We start from the raw sequence: 20,425 nt of genomic DNA on the forward strand, positions 1-20,425 counted from the left end.
TGGACAAGTAAATTAAATTCCCTTTGTTACATAAATTTGCTCATCTACAAAATGGGGATAATAAGGGCAACCACCTATTGGTTTTGTTGTGAGGATAAAATGATATAATATTTCTAAAATGCCTTCCAATTCTTAAAGCACTATATATATGTTATAATTATTTATTATTATTAACTACCTTTCCACAGCGCAACAGTGATTCAATTTTTTTGCAAAGGTCCAGATTTTTGCCTCCTGCACATTTCTCCCTTGAAATCTCTTACAACTAATTTTATATTTGAAAAAGCCTTATTTCAACCATAACAACACAGTAAATTTTGCATTTTCCCTTTTCCTAATTTTTCCCATTTCTCTGCATCAAGTGATCTCTTAGAATAGCACTACTCCACCCTCTAATGCTTATTCATTCTAGGATATGACAGTAATCATACAGTGTAACTCTCCCACTGGATTAATATTATCATTTAAATTTTTCACAGCAACTGACATCTGATCAATACCTAAAGACTAAAGCAGGATTTTTGATTGATTGTGTATAATATATGTGTGTTCTGCTTAATAGATGCTTAAGAATTAACACACCATGCCATGCTTGATAAGCACCACAGTAATATCAGGTTGTATATTGTTTTGTCTTTGGAACTTAAAGAATTAGAACCGGTTTCTTATTTTATGAAATTAGAACAATATCAGATCTTAGCACTTTTCACTTTTGAAATGGATAATTCTAGGAAAGCAAAAGAAACAATATGACATTATTTCTGTTTTGAAATGCCTTTTATATTACTAGTAAGTTGTAATTTACTGATGAGACATTACAGAATTTGTCTTCCTCTAATTAACCGCCCAAATGATATATCCTTACAAGAAAATTCCATGCAGTTATAAAAATGATGTTGCTTAATTTTTTGGAGAAAGCAAGAAAAATTAAACAGATGGCATCATATTAAGAAGAAAAAAAATAAAGTTAAGAACAATAAAAGTTAGCAATTGCTAACTTCAGTACCAGAAGCATTTGGAACTAAAACAATTGGGAGTTGAATTGGTGATATTTTAACCATGTTTTTAGTCTCAGAGACTTATCACTCTTTCTATTGGTGTGTTGGTGAGTGTGTGGAATGAGTGAAGGATCTGTGACTTTGTATGTTGTCACACCCTCCACCCAAACAATCAATCTATAACAAAGGAAATTATCTGAGATGCAGAAAGACTGAGTGCCATGCCCATGGTATAAGAATTGGAAAATCAGAGTTGCAGCTAAACCCTGCAGGACTCTAGTCCACCCCACACTTGGAAAAGAAACCTTTTTACAATGCCTACAAGGGATCATGGAACTAATAAGTGTTCAAACCTGGGGCTGAATATATAAATTCCTGATGCTTAGCCCATCACTTTGCAACATACTATTCTCTCTCTCTCTCTCTCTCTCTCTCTCTCTCTCTCTCTCTCTCTCTCTCTCTCTCACACACACACACACACATACATACACACACACACACACACATTAGATAGAGATTGAGATTGACAGAGATAGATATGGATATACATATATAATACATATGTATATATACATATTATATAAATATAATATATAAATATATATATATATATATATATATATATATACACACACACACACATATGCACATACTCTTTTGCAGGCATCTGAGAATGAAAAGTAAAATATTCACTTTAACCTTTTTATAAGTTATATTTATACAATTTATGCTTATTGATGTATTCAGAAAAGAGTAAAATTTTTAAAATATGAAAAAATGAATTAACCATGCACACATGTGCAAGACTGAAAATGAAGTCATAAGCAAGAAGAAAATCACCATAGAACATGGCTAAAATTCACTGTAATAGGCTCAAAGCAGAGGCAATTTGCTTAATAATGTCAGTCATATATAGTCTTCTTCTTGGCAAAGAATCATTGCAAAGGTATGGATTTTAATCCTAGCTATGCTACTTACTACCTATGTGATGTTAGGCTTAATTTAACTTGTATGTACTTCAGTTCTTCACCTGTAAAATTAATGTTTAGTACTAAATCCATTATTCCATGATGCTATCACTGTTCCATAGTTTTTCAAATCCTAGCTTAAAAAAAAATTCATGATCTGGTAGCCAGACTTCTACTGATAAGTCTCTCAGAATTTAGCTCCACACCATCATCTAAACTACATTCAATCATATGCTGGAAGCCTTTGAAGCTACATAGAACCTTCCAGAACTTGTGCTCCATTGGCAAAGCCTTCAAGACCCCCGGGTCATGTCTATGTCATGATGAAGCATCAGATCAGGATATTAGTGGAGAAGTGGGAAGTCTCCTCTCTGTTGTGTGTGTGTGTGTGTGTGTGTGTGTGTGTGTGTGTGTGTGTTCAATCATTTTCAGTTATGTTTGTGACTTCATTTGGGGTTTTCTTGACAAAGATACTGGGGTGGTTTGCCATTTCCTTCTCCTGCTCATTTTACAAATGAGAAAACTGAGACAGAGATTAAGTGACTTGCCCAGGATCATACAACTAGTACCAGATTTGAACTCAGGAAAATGAGTCTTCCTGACTCGAGGTCCAGCATTCTATCTACTGTGTCACCTAAATGCCCATGCCCTCTAGAATCCTGTACAAGGATTCTCCCTTTCCTTCCAATTTTATACCTTTTCCCCTTCTAATCCAACATCATTTCAAATGTTCTTAGGCTGTTGAAATTTTAGGGTTTCCTGTTTTTAAATTCTTTCAAATGATGACTACTTGATTTTATGTGGCTATGTATGTTTACATAGAATAATCTTATTTCATATACTGCCTAGTGTATATATACTGTATTATACACACACACATATGTGTATCATGCAGGTCTATATTGAAATCTCAAATGTTATCTTAACTGGGTTGATAACAGAATTTGGAGCTAGAAGAGACAACAAGAGTCATCTAGTCCATCTGCCTCATTTTGCAGAAAAAGTAACTGACTCCTGAGGTATAGTAACTTGCCCAAGAGTAGGAAGTGAAGAAAGACTGGATTCAATCCAAATTCTTATGATTCCACATTCATATTTATTTTCCCAGCATCTCGGCTTCCTATGGCTAGCACTCAGAAAACAGAAAAGAAGAGGGATATTTTCAAAGTCGTGTAATTAGAGTTGTCTGCATTATATCCTTCAATTGCTAATATACTTAGGAAACTGGTATATTTATTTGTACATGCTTAAAAAAATACCTGGTAGATATATTAAAGCCAATGAATAGTTCAGTACACAAGACAAGAACTATTAAGGCTAGAATATATCTTCATTATATTTATGGGAAATAGATGTATCATATGACTTTTTTTTGCTAACATAAGTAAAAATTATTTTAATATAAATGCTATAATATAATTTTAATAATTTTCCTATTATTATCTCAATTAATTTTATAAGAATATCTTATTCTGGCACTTTACTTATTTAATTAAACATTTTATTTCCCACTTAGACTACCTTTTTTAAAAATCCTAACATCTACAAGTATACTACTATTGGTCCAGTCATGTAGGCTTAAAACTTTAGAGACAGCTTAATTATTTTTTTCTCCTCTCTCACCCTGCAAATCCAGGAAGACACCTATCATTTCTACCCCACAATTTCTTAAGCATCCAGAATTTCCTCTGTCACTCCCATTTTTAGTACTCTAGTTCAGTCCCTTATATTTTTCTCCCATAGGTTACTGTAATATAATGTAATAGCCTCCTGATTGGGCTGCTTCTCTGTGGTCTGCCTTCTCTCCAATAAATATTTCACTGTGCTTTCTAACCGACCTCTCTGCTTATATAGCCATGCAAATAACTAAACAGCTAGAGAGACAGACAGATGGATAGATGGATGGGTGGATGGGTGAATACATAAATACATAGATAAATAGCACTGCCCCATTGTCAAGTACAAACTGGTATTTAAGACCTTCCACCTTCCTATCTAGACTTATTCTATTCCCTTTCACAGAGTCTATGTACTAGCCCAGAAGGATGACTCTTAATACCACATACTTGTCTTCCCTCTCCTGTTTATATTATCTAACATAATTAGAATGGATCCTCCCTTTCTTGCTCCATGTATTGAAGTCTCTTCTTAACTTTAAGGCCCAACTCAGATCCCATTTCACTATGGAGCCCCATCTGACTCCAACCTCCAGGTGAGAAGAATTTCTCCCATCTCCCTCCTCAAGTTTCTCATAAAACATTAACTGAATCTCTCCTTTTTACTTATGTAATTCTATTTATATACTCACTCCAGTAGAGTGTAAGCTTCTTGAAAGCAAGAACTTTATTTATCTGCTATTCTATCTTTGTGAAGAGAACAAGTATCAAGAAGCCATGACTTTTTTTTTTTTTGGTGAAGCAATGGAGTTAAGTGCCTTACTCAAGGTCACACAGCTAGTAAGTGTTAAGTGTCTGATGCAGGATTTGAACTCAGGTCCTCCTGACTCCAGGATTGATGATCTATCCACTGCACAATCTAGCTATCACTACCATGACTCCTTTTACACAAGGCACTTCCAGAGTGCATTCTTAATAAAGTATCTGCTTTTAAATGTAGAAGCCAATGTGCTGTGGAGAGCAGACATTGCTAGAAAGCATAATCATTCAGCCCTGGAAGCAGAAGAAAGAGGTGCAAGAATCAGTGCAATAATGAGATACTGAGCTTTATGCAGACTGGAGGAGAGACTTTAGATGAAGGCTGCTGCATTCTTGTGGCACAAAACAGAAAGAATATGGGGATGCCACAATACATGTGGATATGTAGAAAGGCTTGTACTGAATCCACATGGCTCCTAAGAGGAGCTAGTGCCAGATGAAGATGGCATGGAGTGAGAAAGAGGTCTGTGAATAAAGGACACTGTCCCATTTTGTCTCCAGAAAGAAGGACCTAATGACTAATAGAGATTCTGAAGTATTACAAAAATTATAGAATGTCACAGGAAGGGGACAGGCAGAGACTAAAGAAAGTTCCAGAACCAAGGAATAATAAGGGATGAAGGCACAACATGGAGGAAATAACTATTCACTGGTTCTGGGAGTCCTGTGGACTGTGCAACCTCAAATGGGAATAAGTGGGTAATGTCAACTCTTTAGTCTCTTTAGTAAACCTGAGTCAACCAGAGTCAAGGAAAGTTCATACAAGACTGTATGTTATATATAACTGTCTGTCTATCTACCTATCCTTCCATCTTTTTCTTTTAATCTTATTTAATATTTAGTTTTCTCAATTACATGTGAAAAAATTTTAACATTTTTTTTTCAAAATTTGAGTTCCAATTTCTCTCCCTCCTGCCATTGCACCTCATTGAGAAGGCAAGCAATTTGACATAAGTTATACACATGCAATCATGCAAAATACACTTCCATTTAAGTTATTCTGTGAAAGAAAACATATACAAAAAATAAAAATAAAGAAATCTGCATTCAGACTCTACCAGCTCGCTCTCTCTCTGGAGATCGACAGCACCTTTCACCATAAGTCTTACAGATCTGTCTTGGGCCATTTTATTCCTGAGAATAGCTAAGTTATTCATAGTAAATCATCATACATTGCTCTGTGTACAATGTTCTAAGAGATATTTTCAAAATAATAATAATAATAATAATAATAATTAACATTTAAATAGTACTTAAAGGTTTGTAAAACATTTTTGATATATTATCTCATCTAATCCACACTACGGCCATATTTTCATAATAAGTGCTATTATTCTAACAATTTTTTAATGTAGGAAAACTGATTTTGAGAAAGATTAAGGGATATATTATGGGTCAGAGAGTCAGTAAGAATCTGAGGTAGGATTCAAAAATTATATGTTTCTGTCTCTTAATCCGCTCTCTCAATCAACTGTGTCACCTATATATGGAAGATTCCAAGGTTTTCCTGAGAAAAATTCCAGCCAGAGAGATTTTGTGAGAAGCGATCTCAAAATTAAACCAACCATGTTGGGAAGGATGCTCCAGCAGACAAGTTATAGTTGTTATTACTTATAAAGAGCTCAAAAGATTTCAAGACAATTCAGAAAAAAAAATAAGATTGAATTGAATAGAATTTTACAGAGGAAGTCTATCTCAAAGGTAAAGGAAAATAGTAAGAATGGCATTTCAAAGACTGAAGAGAAATAATACTGATTAAGAGGAAAAAGAAAATGAGATTTATTAAAGAAATCAGTGTAGCTTCACAGGCAACTTACTAACCAACTTATAATTTTAAAACATAGGTACTGATGATGGAATTAAGGACAGTGAAACAGATAACTCTTACAATCATGTGTCATGGTCAGGTAAGAATAGTGAAAATGCTAACATTCAGAATATACTGAGGTTTGATGACAAAAGCTAAGGAGAACAAAATCAGCTTTTGCAACTATGTTGAAGTAACTAGACTCAAAGTCAGGATTAGACTATTGCTCAAGGTGAGTAGGATAATAAAAACCAGTAAGATGGAGAAAGATTAGCTTTTTGATTTGTATTTTGCTTTTGATTTCTTCATCAAATAGAATGGTCTTTGAACTGCAAAGGGAAAATGAACATTATACATATACATATATATAATATATATATATATATATATATATATGTATATGTATATATATATATATATTTTTTTTTAATTTATTTTTAGTTTTCAACATTCACTTCCACAAGATTTTGAGGTCCAACTTTTCTCTCCATCTCATCCCTCCCCCCACCCCAAGATGGTATGCATTCTGAATGCCCCTTCCCCTAATCTTCCCTCCCTTCTATGTCTCCCCCCTTCTCTTACCCCCTTCCACTTCTATTTTCCTGTAGGGCAAATAGATTTCTATACCCCATTTCCTGTATTTCTTATTTCCAAGTTGCATGTGAAAAAAATGTTTAACATGTGTTTTTAAAACTTTGGCTTCCACATTTTCTCCCTTCCTCCTCCCCACTCACTCTCATTGAAAAGGCAAGCAACTCAATACAGGTAATACATGTGTAGTTATGCAAAACATTTCCATAGTAGTAATGTTGCAAAAAACTAAGTATATTTCCCTTCATCCTATTCCACCCCCTCATTTATTCTATTCTCTCTTTTGACCCTGTCTCTCCTCAAAAGGGTTTGCTTCTGATTACCTCCTCCCCCATTCTGCCCTCCCCTCTTTCAATCTCTGCTTTCTTGTCCCCCCCCTCCATTTTCCTGTAGGGTAAGATAGATTTCCATACCCAATTAAGTGTGTATGTTATTCCATCCTTAAGCCAAATCCTATGAGAATAAGATTCACTCATTCCCTCTCACCACCCTGTTTCTCTTCCACTATAAAAGGCTTTTCTTGTCTGTTTTATGTGAGATAATTTACTGTACTCTACCTCTCCCTTTCTCCTTCTCCCGGTATAATCCTCTCTCACTTCTTAATTTTGTTTTCCAGATGTCACCCCTTCATCTTCAACTCTGTGTCCTCTATCTATCTATCTATCTATCTATCTATCTATCTATCTATCTATCTATCCATCCATCCATATATTTTTTTCCCTCCAACTACACTAATACTGACAAATGTCTCCTGAATTACAAATATCATCTTTCCATACAGGAATATAAACAGTTCAACCTCAATAAGTCTCTTATGATTTCTCTTTCCTGTTTACCTCTTCATGTTTCACTTGAGTCTTATATTTGAAAGTCAAATTTTCTGTTCAGCTCCAGTCTTTTCATCAAGAGTGCTTGAAAGCCCTCTATTTAACTAAATGTCCATTTTTCCTCTGAAGGATTATACTCACTTTCGCTGGGTAGGTGATTCTGATTTGTAATCCTATCTCCTTTGCCCTCTTGAATATTATATTTCAAGTCCTGCAGTCCCTTAATGTAAAAGCTGTGAAATCTTGGGTTATCCTTATTGTGTTTCCACAATACTTGAATTGTTTCTTTCTGGCTGCTTGCAATATTTTCTCCTTGACCTGGGAACTCTGGAATTTGGCTACAATATTCCTTGGAGTTTTCCTTTGGGGATCTCTTCTGGGGGTGTTTGGTGGATTCTTTCCATTTCTCTTTTGCCCTCTGGTTCTAAAATATCAGGGCAGATTTCTTTGATGATTTCTTGAAAAAAGATGTCTGGGCTATTTTTTTGAGCATGGCTTTCAGATAGTCCAATAATTTTTAAATTCTCTCTCCTGGATCTATCATCCAGATCAGTTGTTTTTCCAGTGAGATATTTCACATTGTTTTCTGTTTTTTCATTCTTTTGGATTTGTTTTACAGTGTCTTGATTTCTCATAAAGTCACTGTCTTCCAATTGCTCTATTCTAATTTTTAAGGAAGTATTTTCTTCAGTAATCTTTTGGAATTCCTTTTCCATTTGGCCAACTTTTTGTTTTTAAGGCATTCTTCTCCTCATTGGCTTTTTGGACCTCTTTTGCCATTTGGGTTAGCCTATTTTATTTTTCAGCCAAAAACAAGGTTTATTGAAGATTCACCATATTAGCTAAAATCTTAAGGAATCTGAGCATCTGTGGGCCATTGGCTAGATTGTGAAAATGTGCACAGCTGCTAGATTATAAGAATCCCAGCATCTTAATGGATGCAAGATGGACCTTATATACGGAAGGCAATGGAGGGGAGATTGGGTGTAGCTACAATGAAAGTCCAGGTGATGGGATTATAGCCTCAGGTGAGCGGCAGAGATTTGGCCATGTGGGAAAGTCCAGGGTTTTTTCCTTTCTGGGACCCAGATCCCAACCCCATCATTCCCCCCTCAAACAAATGGGACCCAAATTCTTTTGGAGTAAGGGGCAAAGGTCTCAGCTTCTGAAACTGCTTCTTTCTGGCAAGGGGTATAGAGTTGTCCCTGTCTCAAGAGGGTCCCAAAGCAGAGTTTGACTGGAGCCAAGCACAGGCTGCATCTAGTAATGATGTGGGGACATTGGCTGGTACTTGCTGTTTGCTACCAACTTCCAGTCCTGGTTAGTGAAGAGCTTGGTATTAGGCAGTTTTTTCCTGGTGTGGGGAACCAAATGAGAGGTTTAGAGATTAGTGGTACTGGAATCCCAAAATAGTGACAAGTGGGTTCTGCCCAAAAGAATTAGACCCAATCCTTCCTGCAGCCAAAAACAAGGTTTACTGAAGATTCGCCATATTAGCTAGACTCTTAAGGAATCTGAGCATCTGTGGGCTATTGGCTAGATTGTGAAAATCTGCACAGTGGCTAGATTACAAGAATCCCAGCCTAAGCTATTTTTTTAAGGTGTGGTTTTCTTCAGTATTTTTTGGGTCTCCTTTAGCAAGCTGTTGACTTATTTTTCATGATTTTCGTGCATCACTCTCATTTCTCTTCCCAGTTTTTCCTATACTTCTCTTACTTGTCTCTCAAATTCCTTTTTGAGCTCTTCCATGTCCTGGGACTGATTCATATTTTTCTTGGAGGCTTTGGATGTTGGAGCTTTGACTTTGCTGTCTTCTTCTGTTTGTATGTTTTGACCTTAGTTACCAAAGAAAGATTCTATGGTCTGACTTTTTTTGCTCCTTTGTTTGCTCATGACCCCTGACAATTACTTGAGTTATAAACTCTTTGTTAAGGTAAAGGTCTGCTTCCAGTGTGGAGAATGTACTGTTCCAATCTTCAGAGGTTTTGTTTAGTTGTTTTCAGAGATACTTCTAGGGACCTGTAAATTTTCAATTCTTCCAAGGTGGTATAATAAGAGGCAAGGTATTTACTCCTTTCCTGTCCTGTGTTATGGTCTATGAGTGACAATAAGCTCTCTTTTCTGCCTTGGAACTGTGAGGAGGATTTCCTCTCTACAACCACTGTAAGCTCCACCACACCAGCACTCCTTCTTGCCCCAGGGCCACCACCCAGAACCGTGACCCAGATCTAAGCAAGGCAAAGCAAGAGATTCCTGTCTCAGCATTGGCAAAGAGATCCCTGCAATCCCTCTCTGATCAGGCACTGGATTCCCCCTCAGTCTGTGGGCTGGAAGCTCGGGAAGCAGCTGTCCCCCCCAGAGCCACACTCTTGGGGAATGGAGCTGAAACCCTGCCTTCCTCTCTGAGCACCACAGAAACGGACTTTTCCCACTGACCTTCTAAGTTGTCTTTGGCATTTGTGGATTGAGGAGTCTGGAAACTGCCACAGCTGCCCGTCATTCAGTCCTCTGCGGCCTGCTCCAGGTTTGCTGTGGCATGCACACCCACACCTCCCTGCGCTCCCAGCCCAGTGTGATACACCTTTCTGATCAATCTTCCAGGTTGTCTTGGGCTGGAAATTTGTTGGAGGGGTTTGGGGGGAGAGCTCAAGCAAGTCACTGCTTTCACTTCGCCATCTTGGCTCTGCTATGTATATAATATTCAAGGGATCTTTAAGGCTATCTAGTCCCGACCCCTCATTTTACAGTGGAGAAAACTAAGGCTGAGGGAATTAAATAACTTGTTCAAGGTCAAGCAGAGGGTAAGTGTCAGAGGTGAAATTTGAACCTTGGTCCACTGACTTCAGGACCAGTACTCTTTGCTTTATAGTACATCAGCCATTTAGATGATGATGAAGGTGATGATGATGATGATGATAATGATAACAGCATTCTTACAGAACTTTTAGGATTCCAAAGTACATGCAAATATTTCATTTTATCCACACCAACCCTGAGAGGTAAATGCTGTAATGATCTCCATTTTCTAAATGAGGAAACTACAGCAGACAGAGGTTAACTGACTTGCCCAGTGTCACACAGCTAGTAAATGTCTTAGATGAGTTTTGAACTGTAGTCTTCCTCACCACCTAGCTGTTCTCAAGCTCATTGTGGGTCAACAGGATATTAAAGCAACTGAGAAAGCTAATGAAAACAGGCTGCATTGAGAAATTAAGTGCTCAGTACTAGGGAAAGATGAATAGTTACATTGTTCTCTGCCCTGGTCATACCTGATCTGGTCTACATAGTGAGGGATATTAATGTCCTTCTAGGACATAGTGGAATAGTGTTCTTCTAGGACATTTTAGGAATGCCATTAATGATCTGAAGAACATTCTAAAAGATATGGAGAATTATCTCTTACAAGAAGTCCTTAAGCAAACTTAAGCACCTTCTGATACTTCATTGGGGTAGGGGTTCTTGTTCTGGTATGAGTTGGACTAGGTAGCTCCTTCATGCTCTGAGATTTTATGATATTGTATTAATCAAGCAATCAATTAACAAGCATTTATTATCTGCTATGTGACACATAATGTGTTGGGTAATAAGGAAACAAATGCAAAGAATGAAAAAATTACTGGTTTCAAAGAACTTATTTTCTGATTAGGGAAGATATCAAATATGTATATAAGTATAAACAGAATAAATGTTAAGAGAATAAGAACAAGTAAATAAAAGGTAGTTAAAGGCAGTGTAATTTGAGGGGATTGGAGAGGACGCTCAAGGTTGGAAGAATGAGGAAAGACTCCACATAAAGGTGTTGCTTGAATTACATGGCAGAGAGAGAGATTTTATGAGGCAATGGTGGAAAAAGGGGGAATTTTATAACTAGCGGGATTATCCATACAAAGGCGCAGAGATTAGAAGTGGATTTTCACGTGTGAGACACAAGAAAAGGCCAAGTTGACTGTATTAGAGTCATCACTTAGTAGTTACATTAGGTTTCAGTATGGGTAACATTTCTTTTTATAATCATGGTAGCCTGACTCAAAAGCTATCATTTTTGTTTTATGGCATTGACATTGAATCTTACAAACATTCTCTGGATCAGAAAGATTATGTTTTTGTCCAAATTGGGTAATGTCAGCTTGAAACCATATAAAATTTATTTTTCCAATTGGATCTCTTGATGAGAACATTTTTTGTTAAGAGTCAATGTGTGAAATTGCATTGGTTTCATGGTTACAATAGTTTCTGTCACTGAAAATGAAAGGTCAGACAAGCAAGGACAACAGTGAAAAATATCACATATAAAAGCTAATTTCAAGTACACTTCTTAACTTCTGAAAATTGTATTTTAAAAGCATGTTTCAGTGTAATTCATGCAAGTGTAGGCAAGCAATATTTGAGGAGAAAAATTGAACTTGGGATGCAAATGAGTGACAGTTACCTTCAAATTAGAAAAAAAAGAGGAAAGACTGAATTGTGAACGTAGCCAATATCTCCTAGAATTGTTTATCATAAACAGTTTTTAATGGATGAAACCTTGCAAAGACATTTTGTCCTTGGATCCAAGAAAATAAGACTATTCCAAAAATGGCAGTTATGAAAAGACTTTATAAAGTTGAGAACAAGATGTTTGTCACATTATAATAGTAATTTTAAATAATTTATGAGGGGCAGCATAGGATAGTGCATTAAGAGTTGATGTCAGGGCTAGAAAGACCCGAGTTCAAGCCCATTCTCTAAAACATATTGTTCATCTGACCCTGGGCAAATTATTTAACTGAAGACAACACTCTAAGACAATCAACATGCTGGTCTGCATTGGTAGAGAGAGTTCCTCATTAAGTTCTCTACAGCACTGAAATTAAAAGTCTGCTCTGTATTCCACTATAGTTGTTACAAACATTTGTTTCATAAGATTACACACACACACACACACACACACACACACACACACACGTTTATATTTACACAGTCAGTGAATCTACACTCAGTGAATTCAAGACATCCATGGAGCCTTGGGGTGTTGTGACAGCTATTGAAGTCTGAGGCAAGGATGATGGTGGCCATTCTTAGGGGAAGAGGTTTCGTCACTTCCACAATCATCTTTCTGATTTGTGAGATGAAGTGAAAAGAATACTGAATTTGAGACTAATATCAATATTAAAGTCCTGTGACTTCTGTAAGTCATGTAACTTTTCAAGGCCCCCCATTTACTATCTTTAGTCAAATACTTATGATTCTTAAGTGAAGAAGAAAAAAAGGCAGCCTGAGTGCTATAATACTATCAACAAAATGTTCAAAATTATATAGAAAAGTTCCTTTCCTAGTGGGAGGATTTATGGGAGGACATAAGCAGAAATCACAGAAGGCTGAGAAGACATGGATGGACTGATTGTACTAATGGAAGGATTAATTATGCTCGTGAGATCATGGACCCAGACACATAGCCAAATCACTGCTCAATAGGCTATCATAAAGCTAAAATAAAATGATGTGCATGTCCCATTTTGTGCCTGTAAAGCCCCACAGAAAAACAAGCTATTCCTTCAATCCCATATCTCTTCTATCCATTGTGAATAAAATCGTTCTGAACAATGAAAGAAATTTCTGGTCTCACTTTGGGTGGTTCTGTCATTTCAATAATCCTGAGGGGTCTCATGTATTTTAATTTCAAGGATGAATTTTTTAAAAAGAAATAGCATTTTTAGATTACCCTTTCCATTATTTATAAAAATATGTTTCCAGGACAGTATATTAAGATTAAGAAACAAATGAAATAAATGTCAATGTATACATTTTCTTAAAGTATTCTAACAAATGATTTCCATTTCTTATTTTATTTAAGTAATTTTTTTTATTGAACATTGATAATGAATGCTATAGAGTATTATAGCTCATGATCACAAATTCACTAAGGAGGCTATAGATTCATAAAGATATGTGGCTCAAGAAAAGGACTATAACAAATACCAAACTTTAAGTTCAGTCAGTTACTCAACAAATAATTACACACTGCCTTTTGTTTGTGTAGTGCTAGGTAACACATTAAAATAGATCTGATTATTACCTATAGTGGTTTCCAGTAAATATCTGAAAGAAATGAGAATTTTACATGCAAAGTTTAAAGACTATGGTAGTCAGCATTAAATGGAGAGAAAGATCTCTGGAATCAGGAAGAGCCCAGTTCAAGTCCCATCTTTGGAACTTTCACTAGCTGCATGACATTGGATAAGCCATTTAACCCCTCAAAGTCCCAAACAACCTCACTGCTGGAGGGGCTTCCTCACAGGTGTTTTCCTTCACCAATGAAATTGGTAAAAAAAAAAAAAAACCCTCTAAAAATTTGAAAGAAAACAATTCTGTTATTTGCCAAATAAGCACATCTTTACTTAAATAAATAATTAACATCTATTGAACTAATACCAATATTATTACAATGTATAAAAACAAGGCTAATCAGAGACATATATAAAAATAAAGTTACCTCTTCAATATTGCTCTTTACTATTGAAATTACCTTCCCTAAACCTTACATCAGTAGGGAGAGTTTTCTTGTCAGTGATCTCTAAAGTATTCTAATACGCAAAGTTGGAAAATGTCCTTCCTGGAAAAAAAAAAGTTGTTACTGTCCTAGATATTGATGTGTTTTTTAAGGGCCCTTATTAGATGCAAAGTCTGTTTTTTTCCTAATTTTATATTGTGGGCCTAAATTATAAAACTGGTATGTTATCCTAAGACATATAAAAACATATCTTATGTAGAATCATGGACATATATATATGAAAGAGTTGTTAGAAGTGATCTAGCCCCAAAATTTCATTTTGGATATAAGAACACTGAAACCCAGAAAAGTTACCTATCCATGGTCACACATGTATTATATTGGTATTTGAACTCAGGTCTCGTGACTCTAAATTCTATCTCTTTTCCATTCTATTATACTTTGTTGTTGTTTAGTTATTTCAGTCACGTCTTACTCTTCATGACTCCGTTGTGGGTTTCCTTGACAAAGATACTGAAATGGTTTACCATTTCTCTCTCTAGCTCATTTTTACAGATGAAGAACTAAGGCAGTATTAAGTGACTTGCCCAGGATTACACAGCTAGTAGTGTCTGCAGCCGCATTTGAATGCAGGAAGATGAATCTTCCTGATTTCAGGCTCAGACTCTATCCCCTACCCTACTACTACCTCTCTTCTAAAGAATACGACTTTCTGATAGGCGTAATTCAGAGAAAAGGTAAAATCTGAAAAGGTGTATTACTGTTTAACAGAACATTAGAATTAGAATCAGATAAGCTGTTACATTTTCAGTATGTATTACACCACCAAAAACAGAGATGACTTGGCTTAGTAAAATAACTACTGCATATGAAGTCAGGAAGATTTGGATTCAAATTTTACCTCTGATAACTTACTATCTATGTGACTCAGCAAGTCACATAATCTCTCTGAGCTTTATTTTCTCATTGGTAAAATGGACAATTTTACTACTTCTCTCACTGGATTATTGAGAGGTACAAATGAGAAAGGGCAGCTAGTTGGCACAGTGGATAGAACACTAGGCCTGGAGTCAGGAAGACTCATCTGCATGAGTTCAAATCTGGCCTTAGATACTTATTAGCTAAGTGACTCTGGGCAAGTCACTTAATCCTATTTGCCTCATTTTCCTCATCTGTAAAATGAAATAAATGGCAAACCACTCCCGTATTTTTGCCAAGAAACACCAAAAGATCCATAAAGAGTCAGACGTGACTGAAAAACAAATGAGATAACCTAAAGAAGAAAGATTTGCAAGCATTTAGCACTATAGTCATAATATCATCATCATTATTAAATAATTTTGGTTGTCTCACTCTTTGTCCAAATCAATCAATCAACAGTTCTTAAGAGTCTACTATATGTCAGGCATTGCACTAAGTGCTTGGGGATTCAAAAGGAGTCAAAAGACAATTTTTACCGTAAAAAAATTCACTATCTAATTGTTCAAAGTTTATTCATCTTTTTCGTAGTAAGAACAATTCTTTACCACTTGTTTGCAGGAAGGGGTAGTATTTTGGGAACAGAATTATATGTGGAAAATGTTCAGAAATGTTTTTAAAGCTACATTAAATATATTTATCTTTTTATATATTTTTGTTACTATATTGCCAAGAGGACATACTTTGCATAGAAGGAAACTTTTATTTTGGTTGAATAAAGAGACTTGTGGAGAAAATTTCATATCAAGCATCTACCCTTCTTTAACTTCCATAGCCCCCTTTGTTTAGGCTAAAGTTTTTGATATTTTAATAGTCTGTCTTGCACTATTCTCTCTAATGATTTTGTCCTGACTGTGAACTCCTTTAGTTCCAAGACCAGGTCATGAACACCTCTTCCGACTCTCATGGTACCTAACAAAATGATGGGCACAAATCAAATTATCAGGAAATACTTGATTTCTTGATTTGAAGATATCAGGATCTTACTTGCCCCTAAATATTCAAATTAATCACACAGGAGGGACCATCATTTGAAAAGGCATTTGAAAGTGGCAATTATTCAAATATCTTCTTTGCTTAACATCAAACTCAATGTTCCTTTCAAATGTTTAGAATAATTTTTCTTCTTTCTTTTGCTGCTTGTCATAAATATTGTCACTGTAACAAGCTATTCCCCCTTTCCCAATCTGTGATTTCCTCCTGCTTGGGCCTACAGTTAAATGTGAGCCAGCTAAATTAAAAATAAGATCCTCTCCAATATGAGATAGAAGAGAAAAAAATGGATTAAGTTAAACTTACTAATTGTTTGACTATCAGTTAAGTTGAGGTTGACTCCTAAGTAGGAGATAACATTATGCTCATAGTAAGTATGTAGTAAATGTTTATTGAATTGAACTCAAATTCAATTTAATGGAAACTTTGAAAATATTTCCCTCAGTTGAAGTGGTTATTTAAAAAAAAACAACTTCTCTAGGATGACCTTCTGCAGTTAAAATTGAATAGAAACCCCAAAGAATGGGGCATCATTAAGGTATTTCTTAACTGTTCTGCAACCATATAGTATTCACAACTGAATACTTTTAAGTCATTCGCTACTAACTCTTTTCATTCTCCACCTTTCTGATGAATGAATCATATATATTGTATTATCTCAGCCTGATTCAAACAGCATTATTAAACATTAGTTGATACTGAAAATTTTTTTTTTTAATTAAAGGAGTCTATTTTTAACAGACCGTTTTCAACATATTTGTATAGAAGTTGTTGGAAAAAAAAAGTGGTTTCTTCACATAATGCAATAAATTGTTGTTTTGCCTTTCTCCCTTTTCCTTGCAGTACAAGCAAGTGGAACAATACATGTCATTCCACAAGTTACCAGCTGATATGCGCCAGAAAATTCATGACTACTATGAACACAGGTACCAGGGCAAAATCTTTGATGAGGAAAACATCCTCAGTGAGCTTAATGATCCTCTGAGGGAGGTAAGTTCACTCTCACTCACCATTTGGTACAATTTTGTTTTTTCTTTCTGTAGGAGAATTTTATGTTTAGATCATGACTCAGAGGGGCAGAACAAACAGTTCATACCAGAACAATTACCAGGTTTCTTTTTTTTCTGCAATATACAGAAAGTTCAGTGTATGTCTTCTTCTAGTGGGTTTTTACTCTCTTTAAAAAAAATTAAATTAGGCAAATGCCCCCTTCATCCTGATTTCATGTCAAATGAGGCAGCTGCCCCTGGCTGGGCATCCTTGTTTTTAAACCTCTGCAAGCCATTGTACTTGAGAGTATATGAGATGCCAATTAATTAAAGTACTGACAAATCCTGCCTATACTTGAGAGAAGATCAATGTTGTTATGTTATTGATTTATTCAGGTTTCAGTTTATTTTATTTAAAAAAATCTTATAAAGAATGTGTAATATCCATTTGCACTTTCCTTTTAGGTATGAAGTTTCAAATATAACTACTTTTTTTTAAGCTGGAAACAAGCTTTCTAATTAAAGAGTTTAAATAATAATAAAAAAAATTCTACCATCCACTAATGTATTTATTTCAGTAAAGCACAGTTATTTCATTTAGTAGTTGACAGGCCTAGGTTTTGGTTTGTTTGGTTTGTTTTTTTTTTTTAAATAGGGGTTGCAAACAAATCCTCATCTCCATCCTTTTTCTAACCTACCACTCTCTTTGGTGTAGTGAATAAAAACAGTTGACCTTGAAGTAGAGCAGATCTGGGTTCAAGGTTCCCCTTTGGAAGATACTAGCTGATTGCTTAATCTTCAAGGTAGCTTCTGAAACTAAATTAAAGAACAGTGGTGAACTAGGTTTAGTATATGGAGTCCCTTCACTGGGCAATTCTTTCTGAATCAGAATTATAGTCTATTCCTTTTTTGGATGGGGAGGATGCTGTTTGGAACCTGTGATATTCTTGTGGCTCTAGGTGTGCATTTTCTTTTCAATAATATGTACTATAACTGTTGTATAATTCCCTTAGAGAATCACCTAGGTTCTTGATAGGTTGAGGGACTTGTCCATAGTCACAATGTTAATTTTTGGCAGAGGCAAAATGTGAACCCCAGAATTCATGACTCTGAGTCTGGCTTTCTAGGGCCACTATGCCATAATGCCTCTTTTCTTTCAAAGATTTTAAAGTGAAAACAAAAGAATCATTACATGTAAAAGTATGATCTCAAATAGATACCATTTTTCCATTTTCCTCTTCTCAACATTCTCTAATTCCTGATACTTACCAATGAAAAAATCACCTCTCCACATGGGTTACTTAAGTCTTTTAGCCTCCTCAAGCAATTTGTAATCAATACTACTTGGAAATTTATGGATTAAACAGTAGGGTAAAAGCCATTTGTGGTTATCTAGTAATATAAGAATACCTCAAAGTGTTATATAGAATATTTACATACTGGAATATTTGAAAATATGATGTTTCTTCTTCTGAACAAACTTTTCCAGTGAATTTTGTCAGCTGCAGTGTTTTATGCATACATGTTATTTTCAGTTTACAACTTGAAATTCACACTTCTTTTAGATTGTACTTGTAGCAGAAGGATAATGGGAGGTAGAAGGATACTTAACAAAAGTATTTCATTTATTACAGAACTTGCACAGAATGGCTTAATGGATAGGATCATCAATATATAGTTACAAGGGAGCTCAGTGACCACCAAGTCCAGCTCCCTCATTTTTTAGATGAAGAATGTGAGGCCAGTGAAGGTGTCCTGGTGTAATAGAAAGAAAAGAGACAAAGAAGAATGTAGGGAATATCCTTTGGTCTCTCATAAGCTGAAGTCAATCAAATAATGGATTTTAGTTGACAGTCTCCTATATCAGTGATGCCAGCCTCCTTGTGTTCCTTGAAATAGATGCTCCATCTGGCAATTCTAGGGATTTTTACTGGATGTTCCCCATGCCTGGAGTGCTCTCCTTCCTCATCTCTTAATGTCTCTAGCTTCCTTTAAGTCTCAGCTGAAGTGTCCCCTTCTCCAGGAAGCCTTTCCTGGTGTTCCTTAATACCAAAATCTTCTGTCTATTGATTATTTCCAGTTTTTCCTGTATATAGCTTATTTGGAGATAGTTGCTTATTATTGCCTCATTCATTAGATTGTGAGCTCAATAAGACCAAAGACTGTCCATTGCCTTTATTTTTATTCCAAGTACTAGCTTATTTGTAGATAGTTGCTTACATATTTGCTCTTTCATTAGATAGTGAGCTCCACAAGAGCAAAGACTGTCTATTGCCTTTATTTTTATTCCCAGTGCCTGGTACGTAATAAGTTTATTGACAGATTGACTGATATACAAAACACTGCTCATCACACTGAGAGAGCTAGAAAGAAGTATAAAACATAGGCCAGACCCTCAGGGAGCTTACATTCTAGCTGGATAAATAAGTAATATATAACTGAAGAAACAGGATTAATCATTTCTGGATAAACATGTGTTTCCAATAAATGGCACAATCACTGAGTGCTATAAAAGTTCTGTGGAGAGAAAGATCATTTCTGATTAGGGAAGGCTTCACAGAGATGGTGTGAATTGATGATGATCTTAATGTATTTGTAGGATATAGATTATCTGTGGTGAGGGTCATTAGCCTGAGAAGTGCTGTAGTACAAAGTAAATAGTATATTTAAGGAAATAGGTAACTAGAGAAATATGGAAGGAGCCAAGGGGTCATATAAGAGTAATGGGAGATAAGCCTAGAAAGTTAGGTTAGAAACAAATTATACAAGACTGGATACCAGGACAAAGAGACCAGATGTAATAATTTAGCACTGGGAATTCATTAAAGGTTTGGGGGCAAAGGAGTGATACGAGAAAAAAAAAGTGCTATATCCAGAATACGTATTTTCTTGTAGTGCTTGAAATGGATGGGATGTAGAAAGAGATAAAAAAGCAAGAGATCACTTAATAAACTTTTGAAGTAGTCCAAGGGAGAAGTGATAAGGCTCTGAATTATAGTGACAGCAGGAATGAAAAGAAAGCAACAGACATAAAAGAAATTGCAAAAGGAGGACTGATAAGTCATGGTGACTAATTAGAATTGGGAAAGAAGGGAAAGAATCAGTGCATTATTGAACATTTATTGAGCACCTACTTACGTGCAAGATATTGGAGGTAGAAAAAAAATGAAACAGTCACTGCCCTCAAAGAGCTTACATTCTGTCAAGTGAGACTTTGAGTATGAATGATTGGAAGGCTTGTGATAATGTGTTAATGTCACCACTCAAAATTTCCTGAATAACATAGTAGATTCTAACAGGATTTAAATTGACTTGGGGGGCACTATAGAGAGAAAGCTAGAGTACTTGT

At 35.7% G+C, this 20,425-nt stretch overlaps 1 protein-coding gene across 1 annotated transcript in view; it reads left to right on the forward strand.

Moving 5' to 3' along the window:
* The window catches only part of HCN1 (hyperpolarization activated cyclic nucleotide gated potassium channel 1), a 603,333-nt gene that overhangs the window by 464,421 nt on the left and 118,487 nt on the right, over positions 1-20,425 (forward strand). The window contains 1 exon segment of the mRNA XM_020996730.2: positions 16,931-17,077. Coding sequence (XP_020852389.2) covers positions 16,931-17,077 — 147 coding nt within the window.

Source organism: Phascolarctos cinereus, unplaced genomic scaffold, assembly GCF_003287225.1.
Source record: "Phascolarctos cinereus isolate Bilbo 61053 unplaced genomic scaffold, phaCin_HiC Scaffold_4;HRSCAF=312, whole genome shotgun sequence".
NCBI classification, from domain to species: Eukaryota; Metazoa; Chordata; class Mammalia; order Diprotodontia; family Phascolarctidae; genus Phascolarctos; species Phascolarctos cinereus.